The sequence below is a fragment of the Perognathus longimembris genome, chromosome 9 (assembly GCF_023159225.1).
Source record: "Perognathus longimembris pacificus isolate PPM17 chromosome 9, ASM2315922v1, whole genome shotgun sequence".
NCBI lineage: Eukaryota > Metazoa > Chordata > Mammalia > Rodentia > Heteromyidae > Perognathus > Perognathus longimembris.
In genome coordinates this window covers 29517842-29532705 of record NC_063169.1, presented here as the reverse complement: position 1 = coordinate 29532705, position 14864 = coordinate 29517842, and the positions used below count along the sequence as shown (strand labels likewise).

The 14864-nt window shown below is 42.7% G+C and overlaps 1 protein-coding gene across 6 annotated transcripts in view; it reads right to left on the bottom strand.

The window, feature by feature from the left end:
* The window catches only part of LOC125357157 (synaptotagmin binding cytoplasmic RNA interacting protein), a 39693-nt gene extending 25056 nt beyond the window's left edge, over positions 1 to 14637 (bottom strand). For 2 of the 6 annotated variants that reach the window (XM_048353884.1, XM_048353881.1), the window contains exons 1-5: positions 14444 to 14581; positions 12137 to 12255; positions 11918 to 12025; positions 8639 to 8752; positions 8365 to 8541 (exon numbers count right to left, since the gene is read on the bottom strand). In XM_048353884.1, coding sequence (XP_048209841.1) covers positions 8365 to 8541; positions 8639 to 8752; positions 11918 to 11998 — 372 coding nt within the window. In that variant the 5' untranslated portion in view covers positions 11999 to 12025; positions 12137 to 12255; positions 14444 to 14581. Of the gene's footprint in view, positions 1 to 8364; positions 8542 to 8638; positions 8753 to 11917; positions 12026 to 12136; positions 12256 to 12928; positions 13089 to 14443 lie in introns of all 6 variants that reach the window. The other 4 variants (XM_048353883.1, XM_048353880.1, XM_048353879.1 and 1 more) reach the window with 4 other exon arrangements.
* Positions 14638 to 14864: the final 227 nt, after the last annotated feature.

The following is a 14864-nucleotide window of genomic DNA, read 5'->3' as shown; positions in this document are numbered from 1 at the left end:
AGCACTCTCTATCACTTCTGGCCTTTTATGTGTATGTGGCACTGAGTAATCGAACCCAGGGCTTCATGAATGCTAGGCAAGCACTCTACCACTAAGCCACATTCCCAGCCCTCAAGAACTTTTAATGTCAAGCATGTTGAGTATTTGCCAAACTGCTATTAAAGTATTTATCAGCTGCATTCATCAAAATGGTTGTATACATGTTATGGTAACAAACATGACCACTATGGTATATAAAATCATCAGTAGCTACTAAAATTTAAACTTCAGAGAAGCCAGAGTAGCGGCATACATCTATAATCCTAGCACTATGGAGACTCAGTTTTGAGATCAGTATGAGCTACATAGTAAGACCACATTACAAAAAAAAGTTAACTGTCCATGTGCAAGTAGAAATCCCCATGTATTCATTTGGGGGAGGGGGGGATGCGCGTGCACACACCAATTCTAGGATTTGAACTCAGGGCCAGGTACTGTCACTGAGCTTCTTTTGCTCAAGTCTAGGACTCTACCCCTTAAGCTACAGCTCTACTTCTAGCTTTGATAGTTTATTAGCAATAACAATCTCCCAGACTTTCCTGCCTGAGATGGCTTCAAGCCACAATCATTAGATCTCAGCCTCCAAAGTAGCTAGGACGACAAATGTGAGCCACTATCATCAAACTTTATCCCAGTTCTGGTTTTGTTTTGTCGGTCGTGGGGCTTGGACCCTGGACCTGGGAACTGTCCCTGTACTCTTCAGCTCAAGACTAGCGCTCTACCGCCTGAGCCAGTGTCACTTCCGGTTCTCTGGTGGCTAACTGGAGATAAGAGTATCATGGCCTTTCCTGCCAGGGCTGGCTTTGAACAGTGATCCTCAGATCTCAGCCTCTTGAGGAGCTAGGATTATAGGCATGAGACACTGATGTCCGGCTTTATTCCAGTTTTTAATAACATAGGCAATATTAGTAATGTCACCAAGACACTTCCATTACATAGGCCATCAAGCTATCAAGAGCATTACAACACTACTGACCATGGGTTCTAAGTCAGCAATAAATACCATACAAACAAATATATACAAATGTCTGTCCTTTCTTTGGACAAACTACATTATCACATACATTTCCAAACATCTAGTGCCATAGGGATAAAAGCACTATCTGCCATTAGCTTAACCCTTATGACTGAGTCATTCAGACTATGGCAAATAAAGACTAGAAAACCTAGGGCACACCAGTGCCTCACGCCTGTAATACTAGCTACTCAGGAGGCTGAGAACCAAGTATCGACATTCAAAGCCAGCTTAAGAGGAAAGTCCATGAGACTCTTATCTTCAATTATCATCACCAAGTAGAGCTGTGGCTCAAATAGTAGAGCACTAGCATTGAACAAAAAGCTCAGATACAACACCCAGGCTTGAGTTCAAGACCCAGCACTGGAGTACGAATACACAGACACACACGCACGAACGCACGCACGCGAAAACCTTTAAACACCAGGCACCAGTGGCTCATGCCTGTTATCCTACCTACTAAGGAGGCTGAGATCTGAGAAGTATAGTTCAAAGCCAGCCCAGGCAGGATAGTCTGCAAGACAGTAATCTCCAATTAACCACCAGAAAACCAGAAGCAACACTGTGGCTCAGTGGTAGAGTGCTAGCCTTGAACAAAAAGAGCTTAGAGCCTCGGCCCTGAGTTCAAGCCCCATGACCAAGAACAAAAAACAAAACCTTTGGGCTATGGAGAAATATTATAGATGTGTTACCAAATTAAGTTCTTAGATGGAATCAGTGCAGCAACTACAGAGTGGCAATGCTTTAAAAGTTAGTGACTAGAGAAGTGGGGAATTGGGGAGATCCTTACATTGTAATAAGGGGAAACACTTCATTTACTTAACTTCTGAAGTCAAGAAATAAAATTCAAGTTCAACAGAGTACAACCTATTATTCTACCATGTTCAGGATACTATCAAGGGACAACTGAGAGGTTAACTTACGGAAGGCCTTAGAAGATCTGACTGATGAGAATAAGCAGCCATAACAACTAGGTTACTTTCAAAGTGTATTGAAAACAGAACTGGGCATGACAAGCATATAACAGCACTTGCCAAACTTGAGGCCAAGTTCAATCCTCAGTACCACCCAAAAAAATATGTATAAAAACAAAGCATGAGAAGGTTGTCCAAGATGGAAATGGTCACAGCTTGCTTACTTATCTGGAGGACAAAAAAGAAGGCAAAGTTTAGCTACAAGATTATGGGGGGGGGAAGAGGAACTTATTCAGTAGTCATCTTACAGCATGGAAATACTATGGCCTACTCTGTGCTATCACATGTAAATAGTTTTAGGATCAGAATTCAGTGTTTGCTACCATTCTTGGGTTGTTGTTTTTCTTTTTTTTGATTGCCAGTCCTGGGGCTTGGACTCAGGGCCTGAGTACTGTCCCTGGCTTCTTTTTGCTCAAGGCTAGCACTCTGCCACTTGAACCACAGTGCCACTTCTGGTCTTTTCTATATATGTGGTGCTGGGTAATCAAAGCCAGGGCTTCATGTATAGGAGGCAAGCACTCTTGCCCTAGACCATATTCCCAGTCCCTCATTCTTTAATAGTTTAAACAATATAAATGGTACCCTACACTAGAGTGGTAACAGTGAGATGACAGGTGCTAAAAATATCCTAGAAATACAGGGATAACTGAATTGATAAGCTCGTTTTAAACTACTAAATTTAAAGGCACATAACCTTACATTTTTAACAAAAGGCTCTCGAGCTCAAGAAACCTGATATCACACTAGAACTGTGTGTGGTATTTGGCCTCATTCAGGTCACCAGCCTATTTATATTATATTAAAAAAAATTCCACTTACCTGAAAGAATTCAGAGAGAATTTAAAGGTAATAATTTAGAACTCAGCACAGCCCCTACCTCTCAAATAAGCACTCAACTGGTAACTAGTAATAACCTTTTCACAGGTCAGAAGACCTTGCTTCCTTAGTAAGATTATCATCATTTGGAGATGGTTCCGGTTTGGAGGATTCAAGGCTAGCTTGGAAACTTTGATCTTCAGCCTCAACCTCTTGAGTAAATGATGGCATTCACCATCATAGCTGGCTGGGCTGGATTTTTTTTCACTCCCCAGAATACAAGACAGATGTTGGCTGGAAACAATGTCATCTAAGAAACCTGCAGTTGTTCCTAACTTCCATGCTTCTTCGGCTTTTATTTTTATTATTATTATTGCCAGTACTGGGGGCTTGAACTCGGGGCCTGAGCACTGTTCTGGCTTCTTTGTGCTCAAGGCTAGCAGTCTGCCACTTGAGCCACAGCACCACTTCTGGCTTTTTCTATATATATGGTGCTGAGGAATCGAACCCAGGGCTTCATGCATGCTAGGCAAACACTCTACCACTAGGCCATATTCTCAGCCCTTCTTTGGCTTTTATCATCAATTAACCCACTTTACAGGTAATCCACACAGAAATTTGCAAATCTACATAATAGTTCTTAACCTAGGATAACAAATCATTGTTGAATCAATGTGAAGAAAATGCCTACCTAAGTTACTCAAATGAAAAAGTGTTTCAAAACCTTGCTGATCTATCAATAATGCAAAAAAGGCAATTTTGTAAGATTTGGTTACACTATAAGTAGAATGGCACTTCAATTGTATAAAAATTCATCTAGGAGCCAAGCACCAGTGGCTCATACTTGCAATTCTGGCTACTCAGGAAGCTAAGATCTGAGGATCAAGGCCTAGTAGCAAGAGTGCTTGCCTTGTATACATGAAGCCCTGGGTTTGATTCCTCAGCACCACATAAAGGGAAAAAGCCAGAAGTGGTGCTGTGGCTCAAGTGTTAGAGTGCTAGCCTTAAGCAAAAAGAAGCCAGGGACAGTGCTCAGACCCTGAGTCTTAAGCCCCAGAACTGGAAAGGGAAAAAAAAGTGTAAATGAAGCTGTGGCTCAACTGGTAGAACATCGGCCTTCAGTGAAAAAGCTAAGGGACAACACTTAGGCTCTGAGTTCAAACTCTACTACTAGCCCAGGCATGATCACAAAAGAACAAACAAACATACAAACATACGTACACATCTTAGAATTGTAGCTAAAATATATATATAGAGAGAGATATATAGTCTTAAGATATAATGCCAGTACGAAGCTTCTAAAGTATGCTCCTTTGATGAAAGAAATACTCTAGTCCACAGTCATTCTTTGCTTTTGTATTAAAGTAAATCTCCCAAATCCTATTCACAGCAAAAGAACTGGGAGGAGGGGAAGTGTATTAGTCCAATGCATTCCACTGTATTTACCATTACTAACCAAAGAACTTTTTTAAATGTACCAAAATGAAAAACCTCATATTCATCAGGTAATAAATTAAGTCCTTATATGAGGACACAATTACAACAGAAAAAATCTAGAAAGCAATGTGGTAAAAGAAAAAAAGTGGAGGACAATAGTTCCTCAACCAATCAAAACAGTGTATAATTACCTATGAGAAATTTCTGTATTCAAGTTAAATGCATTAACTTTAACATAACATTAATAAGGTCATAAATACGGTTTATATATTAGACTGTAAATAAACACTGAATATAATTTTGATTTCCAATCTGTGAGGCAAAGACAACTAACTATTCAAACTAAAACATCTAATAGTCTAGTTAACTGGTACTTAGAAATCATGGTACTACTGTGTTATAGTCTTCTTTTGCTGGTACAGCCTTAAGCCTATAAGGCTTTCTAAAATTTCCTAGGTCTAGTGAGAATCTATTATTACTAGTATGATACTAAGAATTACTTAAGACTACACTATCAATCTCATGATTCTTTTATAAATTTTCTTTGAGGGCTAGGAATATGGTCTAGTGGTAGTAAAGTGCTCGCCTCATATACATGAAGCCAGGTTCGATTCCTCAGCATATACAAAAAGCCAGAAGTGACGCTGTGGCTCAAGTGGTAGAGTGCTGCTAGCCTTGAGCACAAAGAAGCCAGGGACAGTACTCAGGCCCTGAGTTTAAGCCCCAGACTGGCAAAAAACAAAAAAAATTCTTTGAAAAAAAATCTAACATTCTGGATAAATTCTGTATTAATTTTTTTATAATAACTCCTCATCTTACCCACTATCTTCTTTTTCACATTACAATTTACCTGGGTGTAGTAAGTAGCTCATACCTATAATCCCAGGTACTGAGGAAGTAGAGGCCAATTCAACATAGATGGGATATGGCTCAAATGGTAGAACACTACCTAGTTGAGTTCAAACAACAGCACTACCAAAAAAAACAAAAGGCCGGGCACTGTTGGCTCACACATCTGTAATCCTAGCCACTCAGAAGGCAGGGATCTAAGGATAGTTGTTCGAAGCCAGCCTGGGCAGTAAAGTCTGTGAGACTCTTATCTCCAATTAATCACAGAAAAAGCCAGAGGCAGCACTGAGGCTCAAATGGTAAGAGTGCTAGGAAAAAGCAGCTCAGGGCAGTACCCAGGCCTAGAGTTCAAACCCCAGGACCAGCAAAAAAAAAAAAAAAAAAAAGTATTTGTTTGCTTTTTAAAAAAAGAAAGTGCAACTTTTCATTGCTACACGTATGTGTGTATATATATACTTTTAAACAAATGATTACCAAGTATGACTTTCTGGAATTCAAATTCTTCATTTTACCTGACTCTTAGAATTTTCATTTGGTACATGTGCAGTTTGAACTCAAGGCCTTGGTTAATTGGAACTAAGAGTCTTATGGACTTTCCTGCCCTGGCTAGCTTCATACCTCAGATCTCAGCTTCCAGAGTAGCTAAGATTATAGACCAGGTGTGAGCTACCAACACCTGGCTTCAAATTAATTTTTTCTGTTGTTTTTTTTTTTTTGGGGGGGGGGGGAAGTATCTCTAACAGGATGGATGCTTGAACTCAAAGCCTGGATTCTGTTCCTTGTTCAAAGGTAGTACTCTACCACTTGAGCCATAGCTCCACTTCCAGCTTTTTGGTAAACTGGAAATAGGAGTTTCAGACTTTCCTTCCCAAACTGGCTTCAAACCATGATCCTCAGATCTCAGCCGCCTGCATAACAAAGATTACAAGTATAAGCCACTGCATCCAGCTTAAATTAAACATTTCTGACTGCTCAACCTTTATCCAACTAACTTACCAATCAATCACTCTCTACACAGCTATTTTCCCTCTGAAATAGGAAGCACTGAGGGAAAAGTCAGCCAAGATTCTGAAAGTAAATTCCTGGCTCTCTTTAAAGGTATTTATGTTCTTTCAAGAAGTCTATTTTTGGGCTGGAAATATGGCCTATTGGTAAACTGCTTGCCTTGTATACATGAAGCCCCTGGGGTGTATTCATGAAGCCCTGGGTTTGATTCCTCAGCACTACATATATATAGAAAAAGCCAAAAGTGGTGCTGTTGCTCAAGTGGTAGAGTGACCTAGCCTTGAGCAAAAAGCCAGAGACAGTGCTCAGGCCCGGAGTTCAAGCCCCAGGACTGGCAAAAAAAAAAGTCTATTTCTGATGTTAACCATTCATCTTCAGTTACATAGATGAGCAGACAGAAAGATAGATCTCAGTGGATAATTTGAGTGATACAGAATAGCCAAGTTTATTTTTCTTCTTAACATCTGCTTACTTTAAGGGTGATACAAGTTGAGCACCCCAAATCCAACCATGCATAAAAAGTTTCATTTTAGACTTTGAAGCATTTCCGAACTCTGGATTATAGACGCTCAACCCTAAATCCTATATATAAACCTCAAATCCAAAATTCAAAAATACTTCTAGTCCCACATGTTTTTTTAGGAGAGGGACAGACAGTACTGGGTTTTTTTTTTGCTGGTTGTAGGGCTTGAACTCGGGGCCTGGGCTTTGTCCCTGGAGCCTGCCTATGCTAAAAGCTAGTGTGCTCTACCATTTGAGCCACAGCACCATGTCCAGCTTTTTCTCAGTAGTTTAATGGAGGTAAGAGTCTCACAGACTTTCCTGCCCTGGGCAGCTTTGAATTGCAATCCTCAGATCTCAAGTCTCCTGAATAGCTAAGATTACAGGCATGAGCCACGGGCGCACAGCCGACACTGGGTTTTGAACTCAGTGCCTGACCCTCACTAAGTCTGTTCCCTTGGCTGGTACTTGAGCCACACCTCCAGCCTAATTTTTTATTGGTTATTTCTTTTGGAGACAGAGTCTGGTGTACTTTTCTATCCAAGATGGTCTTGAATCATGGATCCTCCAGACCTGGTACTCCACAGGTGAGAGCCACTGGTGCCTGGCTGGTCAAGTATTTTTGATAAGTGACATTCACTCAAACTGCAATATAATGGCAAGAGAAAAAAATTCTGATGAAGTCTGTCTGAAGATGTGTTCTTAGAATTACAAGTTTGTTTGTGGATGGTAGAGCTGAATTCCTACTATGCAAAGCTAGGGAAATATTATACCACTCAGCTACATTTTCAACCCTTATTGCCCAGAATGACCCACAACATAGATAAACCTAGTTAGGCACATCAGCTCATGTCTGTAAATCCCAACCAGCAGGAAGTGAAGATCAAGAGGCTATCAGTTTGAGACCAGTCTAGGAAAACCCCTTCCCCCATCTAGGCTAGATATTTTGATCCAAGGATGGCCCCAAGCAAAAAATGCAAGACCCTCTCTGAAAAATAAAGAAAAAAAAAAAAAGATTAAGGACATAGATCAAACAGTACATGTCTGTCTAGCAAGTGTGAAGCCTTGAGTTTTTTTTTAATTGTAAAAATAAAGCCATAAATTAGAACAACTGTGTGTTGATAATGAATATGTAAGCTGGACACTGGTAGCTCACATTTATAATCCTAACTTCTCAGGAGGGCTGAGATCTGAAACAAAGTCCATGAGAACCTTGTCTCCAATTAGCCACCCTCTCCCTCAAAAGAGCCATAAGTGAAGCTGTTGGCTCAAATGGGTAGTGTTAACCTTTGAATAAAGCTCAGGAACAACTAGCTCCCAGGCTGAGTTCAAGCCCCAGGATCAGCACATGCGCGCGCCCACACACACACACACACACAACTACTACGGGAACTCCATCAGTTATCTTCATAAACCTTTTCACATTCCTATAAATTTAAACAAAAATATCATTAAGAAATATTTCCATGCAAAGGTATTTACATAAGAAATTAAGATACACTCCCTTGGTTAAGAGCTGGTGGCACACGCCTGTAATCCTAGCCACCGAGTTGACTAAGATCTGAGGATTCACAGCCAGGCTGGGAAGTAAAGTCTGTGAGACTCTTACCCCAAAAAGCTGGAATTGCAGCTGTGGCTCCACATACACAGAAGAGGGGAAATAAGTTTGATGAACTCTTGAGGTATGGGAAGAAAATGCTGGCATTGAAGTTTAAAAAAAGAACTTACCAGTTTAACAGCCTCCTGCGCTGCTTCTTTTGTACAAAAAGTGACAAACGCATAACCTCTATTGAGACCAGTGAGTGGGTCCATCATTAGACGAAGATCCCATATAGGTCCAGCTTTCTCAAATAAAGGAACAAGTTCATCTTCAAATAGATCTCTTGGGATCTTCCCCACAAATATCTGTAAGTTAAACATAAAGTAAAAACCATGGAGAGATTGTTTAGGAAACCATATAGCAGGCTTTACTACAAAAGGTAAAAGTTTTTAGTTTCTTTACCTCAGTGCCAACAGAAGGCTGCTGACCTGAATAAACGGAATCTGGAGGGGGTCCCCCATACTTCCTCTGTCCAGTGGTCACATCAAGTGTGTAGCCTGTTCTTTCCAACAGTGCCTTGAAAAATCCAAATGTCATTAATACGTTTGAATTCACTAAACCATACGCACATGTTTAGCAACTGAAATCAATCTTGTTCAAATCTTTCTTATGGTATCAACATTACCCCCTACACATTGTTTCTGAAATCATAGAATTTCCCATCTAATGTATGCTTACTGTACTGTCAAAATTTTGATTCTACACAAATTATCTGTACCTCATGCCTAATAGTCCTGGCTACTCAGGAGGCTGTGATCTGAGGCTAACAGTTCAAAGCCAGCCCAAGCAGGAAAGTCCATGACTCTTATCTCCAATTCAAAACAAAGCCAGAAGAGGAGCTGTGGCTCCAGTGGCAGAAGAAAAGCCTTGAGCACAAAAGCCCAGGACATCACCCAGGCCCTGAGTTCAAGCACAGGAGCAGTGCACACGCATGCACACACACACACACACACACACAAACTGGACAGTGAAAATTACTATCAATCCACTAACATGTTTCAATATAAAGTATATCTATCTGCTAATAAATGTAACCCCAGCACTCAGAAGGCTGTGACAGAATTTTAGGGCTACACAAAATCCTGGACTTACATTATATAGTTGAGACCCTGGTCTTAAAAAAAAAAAAATCATAAAGAAGAACAAACCTCATTTCATTTGGTCAAGTTTCCCAACTGTGTTTCTCACCCAATAAATTCTCTTAACCCCACTCGTAGCTACATACTGACTTTATAAGTATTTGCCCAACCTCTCCTCTGAAGATATACTGTCCAAACCAAATCTAGAAACTTGGTAGTTATAAGAAAAGGACTTCCTTATTATCTGATAAAAGTACTGTGCTTCAGAGGACATCAAGCATTTTTCAGAAAAAAGCCAAATGACTTTGAAAAATTCATGGAATTGCAACAATGTTCAAGTTCTGCACCTTATCTCTCAAAATGAACTGCTAAAATTGACACTTCATTTTAGTCAAAAGGCTAGGAGTTTCACTTATCCTTTGTTATAGGTGAAAGTATAAGAAGTAACCTATTAGGGCAGTAAGAAAAAAGCATTCACATGAAGAGAGAGAGAGAGAGAGAGAGAGAGAGAGAGTGTGTGTGTGTGTGTGTGTGTAATTGATTAGGGCTTGTCCCTGAGCTTTTCTGCTCAAGGCTACTGCTCTACCACTTTGAGCCACGGCTCCACTTCCAGTTTTCTGGTGGTTACTTGGAGATGAATCTCATGGACTTTCCTATCTGGGTTGGCTTTGAACCATGATCCTCAGATCTTAGTGTCCTGAGTAGCTCAGGATGACAGGCGTGAGCCACCAGTATCTGGTGCAAATCCAGTTTTCTAAATAACAATAGCATCCTATTAAATGATTCCAAAATAAAAAGGCTACATCAACTTCATGAAAGAACTTATCAAAATGTTGTTAAATGACCTAGGGTTGCCTCAGTGTACAAAAATGAAAATGATAGGGCTGGGAATGTTGCTTGACAGTAGAGTGCTTGCCTAATATGCATGAAACCCTGGGTTCCATTCCTCAGCACCACATAAACAGAAAAGGCCAGAGTTGCACTGTGGTTCAAGTGGTAAGAGTGCTAGCCTTGAACAAAAAGTCAGGGACAGTGCTCAGGCCCTGAGTTCAAGCCCCAGTACTGGCAAAAAAGATGTTAATGTCGTCTACATTAAATACAATACTCTGGGGCTGGGGATGTTGCTCAATGTTACAACCCAAGTGATGTAAGTACTCAAACACTGGCCCAGCACAAACAAACATCCCTGGGTTAGATGCTTAAGTGCCACAAAAGGAGGGAAGGGTCACTAATTTATGAAATGACCTTAATTCATAAGAAAAAATTTTACTTTTTAATAAAAAGGTGCACAAATAGATTTTTTCTACTACACATAAATGACTGCATAATGGTGGGACACTGAACGACGGCAAAACTTGAACCTATGATCACTGTCACTGTCACTAAACCATCAAATGTTTACTTTTCATTTTCTGTCATATGTAATCCCATGCTGGTCAGAGTTATGTGATTTTTTGCCTTAATCTTTATATATCATCCAACTAACAACCTCTTGGCAATCTACAAAAACAGGAAAAGTTTTCTCCCTATCAAACTTCCTTTTAGGCATAATTTGTGTTTCATTAAAGCTTTAAATCATTTCCAAAGACAGAAGTGAAAGTTACACAAACTTTTACAGGAAATTCTTAAGACTCTTAACTGCCCAATGCAGATACTAGACTATATTCACACTAAACTCACAGCTAGACCTAAGAAAGGCTCAAAAGTCATGGTTAAGGGGCTGGGGATATGTTCTAGTGGCAACAGTGCTTGCCTCCTTCCTATACATGAAGCCTTGGGTTCGATTCCTCAGCACCACATATACAGAAAATGGCCAGAAGTGGCGCTGTGGCTCAAGTGGCAGAGTGCTAACCTTGGGCAAAAAGAAGCCAGGACAGTGCTCAGGCCCTGAGTCCAAGCCCCAGAACTGGCAAAAAAAATAAACAACAACAAAAACAATACTCATACCAAATAAAGACTCACACTTAAAAAAAAAAAGTCATGGTTAAATGAAGAGCTAATCCCACATCCCAATCATCTCCACATTCTAAGGTTCCCTTTTCCTATCCCACTAAGTACCACATCATCTATGCCTTAACCAACTTTCTTAAACCCACAGGTCAACAATGGCTTTCTTAATTTGATCATTTAATTTTCCATATGAAATGAAAGCTAACATCCCCCCCAAAAAAAATCCTTTCACACCTAGCCTATTTCCACACTAATCTAATTTTTAAAAAGAAATAAAATGCCCTTCACGTCCCATACAAATGAAAGACACAGAGCCTTAAAATTCTAAATTTACTGAGCCTAAGAAGCATTTAGCGACTAAATGTATATGCTCCACCAGCTATGAGGTGACCAGATTTAGTTTGATAGTAACTTAAACTTGTATCCTTTTAAAAAGGGTCTAGATATATGGTGGATTCCATCTGTTTCAGTAAGTAGATGGCTGGGTAACAGAAAGAGTGAATTCTTTTGAAAACAAGTAATTATAAAATGGCAAGATACATTTGAAGAAATATAATAATCTTAAAAATATGTACACATCCATGTCAATTTACTGAAGTTAGAAAACCGTTAAAATGACTTTAAAATTACAAGGAGTTTTCAAAAGACATACCTTAATTTTTGCCTCATCTGGTCCTTTACTAGAGTCCGCTACTTTGGTCCCCTGTTTTTCTCTCTGCCTATAAGTCTTCATGACTCCACATAAAAAGGCACTTTTGTTCTGTAAAAACAATTTCCATTCATAATTATATTTGCACTGAATAAAATTCAAATGAACATACCAAAACTACCAAATTTTTTTCTACATTGACATTAAATAAATCTACATTACCTGAACATGAGAGAGATCACTGTCTTTAAACTGTTGAAGAACTGCCAATGCGCCGTCTTCATTGAACTCTTTTAAAGCTTCAATAGCTCTTTCATCTAAATCACTATGTGCAACTAGCCCTGCAGAAGAGAAAACTTAATTAGTTATCAATTTCCATCACTTTTGGATTTTTAGAGAAAAGACCTGTATATGCCAATACATGCATATGTGTGGCAATTCTACTCCCTTTATAGCTACAAAATGAAACATACTTTAGCCATTCTGAACTAAGGAGACCTCTCAACCACACAATTTACATCCTGTCTTGTGTCAGATGTTCTGAACACTGCAATACAAATCCTAAAGTCAACCAACAAAATACAAAGCATGACAACTGAACCTCTACTTAATTCCAAGTACCACTAGAAAGAATCACCACTCCAAGAAACACAAACAGAACAAGTCCACAGTTACCAAGTTATTTAACAAGAATCCTACCATAAAAATAGCAAGAAAAAAAAAAGTCACATGGTCTGCTCCCAACATTTAGCAGCTGCTGGTACTATCATATACACTTATTCAGCAGACCAGCCATCCTTCTTCCCCTAGGGAGGGCCTACCCTACCCCTTCCAGTTCCCCTCCCTCTACACACCATAACCTCTAATTCAAACCTCAATTAACCAACCATCAGAACAAGGCAAAGCTCGAGTTCCCACACTTATTGGAAACCACAAAAAGTTGCTATTTTAGCTCAAAGCCAGAAATCCAATAGAAAAATTTCATAATGTAATTTTGCAAGTGTTAGTTCTTACCTGCAACGTAAATTTCATCTAGTTTTTCAGCAACTTTCTGTGGTAAACCAGCATCAAGCAATGTCTGAAAATTTTCTGAATGGATAACTGCAGAAGTAGTATCCATGGGCTCTTCAGTACCATTTCCATTAACATGTTCTGTAGCCATGTTTCCAGAGATCTGTTCAAACGCAATAAGCAAAATTAAACTAGGATCTTCAAAAATACAGGACAATATGAGAGCCCCAATCTTGACTTTCTCTAACACTTAACCGCACCAGCCAGCGCTGCACCTCCCTTGAAAGAAACCTTACTACTTTAAAGTCACTATCGCCTGACAAGCCAGATTTGGAGCCTGGGGCACAGAAAGACCGATTCACTATACTCTTCCTGAACACCACCCCTGACTCACCTGCTAACACTCCCTAGGAAAAACCACATTACAAATGAAGCCCAATCAGCACGAGGACAAGCCAGCGTGCCACATGCAGCTATTCCAGAACGGAGAATAAGGTTTAAGTGAAGAAAAGCAAAGCTGGGTTCGTCCCTCTCCTAGGTAAGCCCTTAAAAGTGCGCGCTTTTCCCGCCTGCCGCTTATGGATCGGTAACAACAGCCAGAGAAGAACAAAGCGCTCACAAGCCACCTTCCCACCACCCAATTTCTCCACCCTTCACCCCACACCCCAAAGCCCGCCCTCGACTCCGCACCCGGAGCGGCAGCCTCACCACTGCGGCCGCCAGGAGCCCATTAGAAACACGTGCTCGGCGCCTTCAAATGTCCTACAACTTCCTTCAACGGAACCCACCGAGTCCCAGGCCGAGACCACAGTCATCGGCCCCCAACATCAACCCGCAGCCGCGGTCCGAGCCCCCAGAAAGCTGCAGCAGCACAACCTCGCCCCTCAACACCGAGGCCGCGGCGGCGCCCAGGCTATAGGCTCTCCCCGCCCCTCGGCGCCGCCGTCTCCGCCGTGACACATGGCTCTGTGCCCCGGGCGCTCCCCGAGAGCCGGCGACCCCCGGCCACAAGGCCGGCTGCCCCGCAGCGCACACCCTCCCACCCCGCGCCCCTCGGTGCGGTGACTGCGGCGCGGGGACCCGTCAAGCCGCGCCGCGGCGTAAGGGCGTTCCGCCGACAGCTCGGAGCCCGCGGGACCCCAGCACCGCCCTGGTCCGCCGCACGGCTCGCGGGACGGGACCCGCGCCTCTCCGCCCACTCCCGCGCCGCGACGACGGCCACGACAGCACCCACTCCGCCGCCGCCCGCGGTCCGCGCGGGCCACAGGGTCCGCCGAGGCGCCTCCTCCCGGAGCGCCGCAGACAAAGCCCCAACAGCGACAGCACATGGAGAGGGAGAAGTGGCGGCGCGGGCCGCGGCCTACTCTCCGGCAGCCCCAGCCAACGTGCTCTCTTCCCCCTCTGGAATCCATTTTCCAGAAAAGCCGGTTTCTCCCCGCGGCGCCCTCCCTCCCCCTCCAGCTCACTCCACAATGTCACCGAGCTCCCCTCCCAGACCCAGCTTCTGGCAGTCGTTACCTCCCCGTTGGGCTGCGGCGGAGGAATCCTGTCCGAGGGGATCGGGTTGCGGGAAACGCGTGCTCGCTGCTCCCTGTGTCCGGCGCGAGTGGAGCTGTTGTAAAATGGCGGCCGAAGCTCACGCCGCTGGCAGCAAACCCGATCCAGTTCCACTCGCCTCCGAGCGCGCTCTCGGTGCGCGCGCGCCCCCGCGTGACCCCCCCTTCCCTCCCCTCCCTCGCGCGTCCGCTTCTCTCACTCACTCCCTCAGCCCCAGCCCTCCGCCAGCTCCACCTTCTCCCCCTACCACCACCGCCAGCCGTCGCCCGCCTTCTCCAGTCGGCCTTTCTTCTTCCCCCGCCCTTCTCTTCTGCCCCGCCGCTCCCCCTGCCCTCCGCGGCCGCTCAGGTACGAGTGGCCGCCTTTCCCCTCCTCGCTCACA